The sequence below is a fragment of the Eimeria mitis genome, genomic scaffold (assembly GCF_000499745.2).
Source record: "Eimeria mitis Houghton genomic scaffold, Emh_scaff3009, whole genome shotgun sequence".
NCBI lineage: Eukaryota > Apicomplexa > Conoidasida > Eucoccidiorida > Eimeriidae > Eimeria > Eimeria mitis.
In genome coordinates, this window is record NW_013571353.1 from 7,161 (window position 1) to 7,417 (window position 257).

The following is a 257-nucleotide window of genomic DNA, read 5'->3' on the forward strand; positions in this document are numbered from 1 at the left end:
AGCAGCTGCTGCTGCAGCAGCAGCAGCAATGGATGAAGCAGCAGCAGCAGCAGCAACAGCAGGTGATGATGATGCAGCAGCAACTGATGCAGAAACAAAGACAGCAGCAACTCCTGCTGCAGCAGCACAAACAGAAGCAGCAGCAGCAGCAGCAGCAGCAGCAGCATTCTTCCTCTCAACGCAGAGGCCAACTCGAAGGCCCCGACCCCAGGTAATGCACAAACCCTAAACCCTAAACCCTAAACCCTAAACCCTAA

General features: G+C 54.5%; 1 protein-coding gene across 1 annotated transcript in view; it reads left to right on the forward strand.

Moving 5' to 3' along the window:
- EMH_0061320 (uncharacterized protein) overlaps positions 1–229 on the forward strand; it is a gene marked incomplete at both ends in the record, with an annotated part of 783 nt that extends 554 nt beyond the window's left edge. The window contains one exon of the mRNA XM_013497913.1: positions 1–229. Within this exon, the coding sequence (XP_013353367.1) occupies positions 1–229 (229 nt within the window).
- Positions 230–257: the final 28 nt, after the last annotated feature.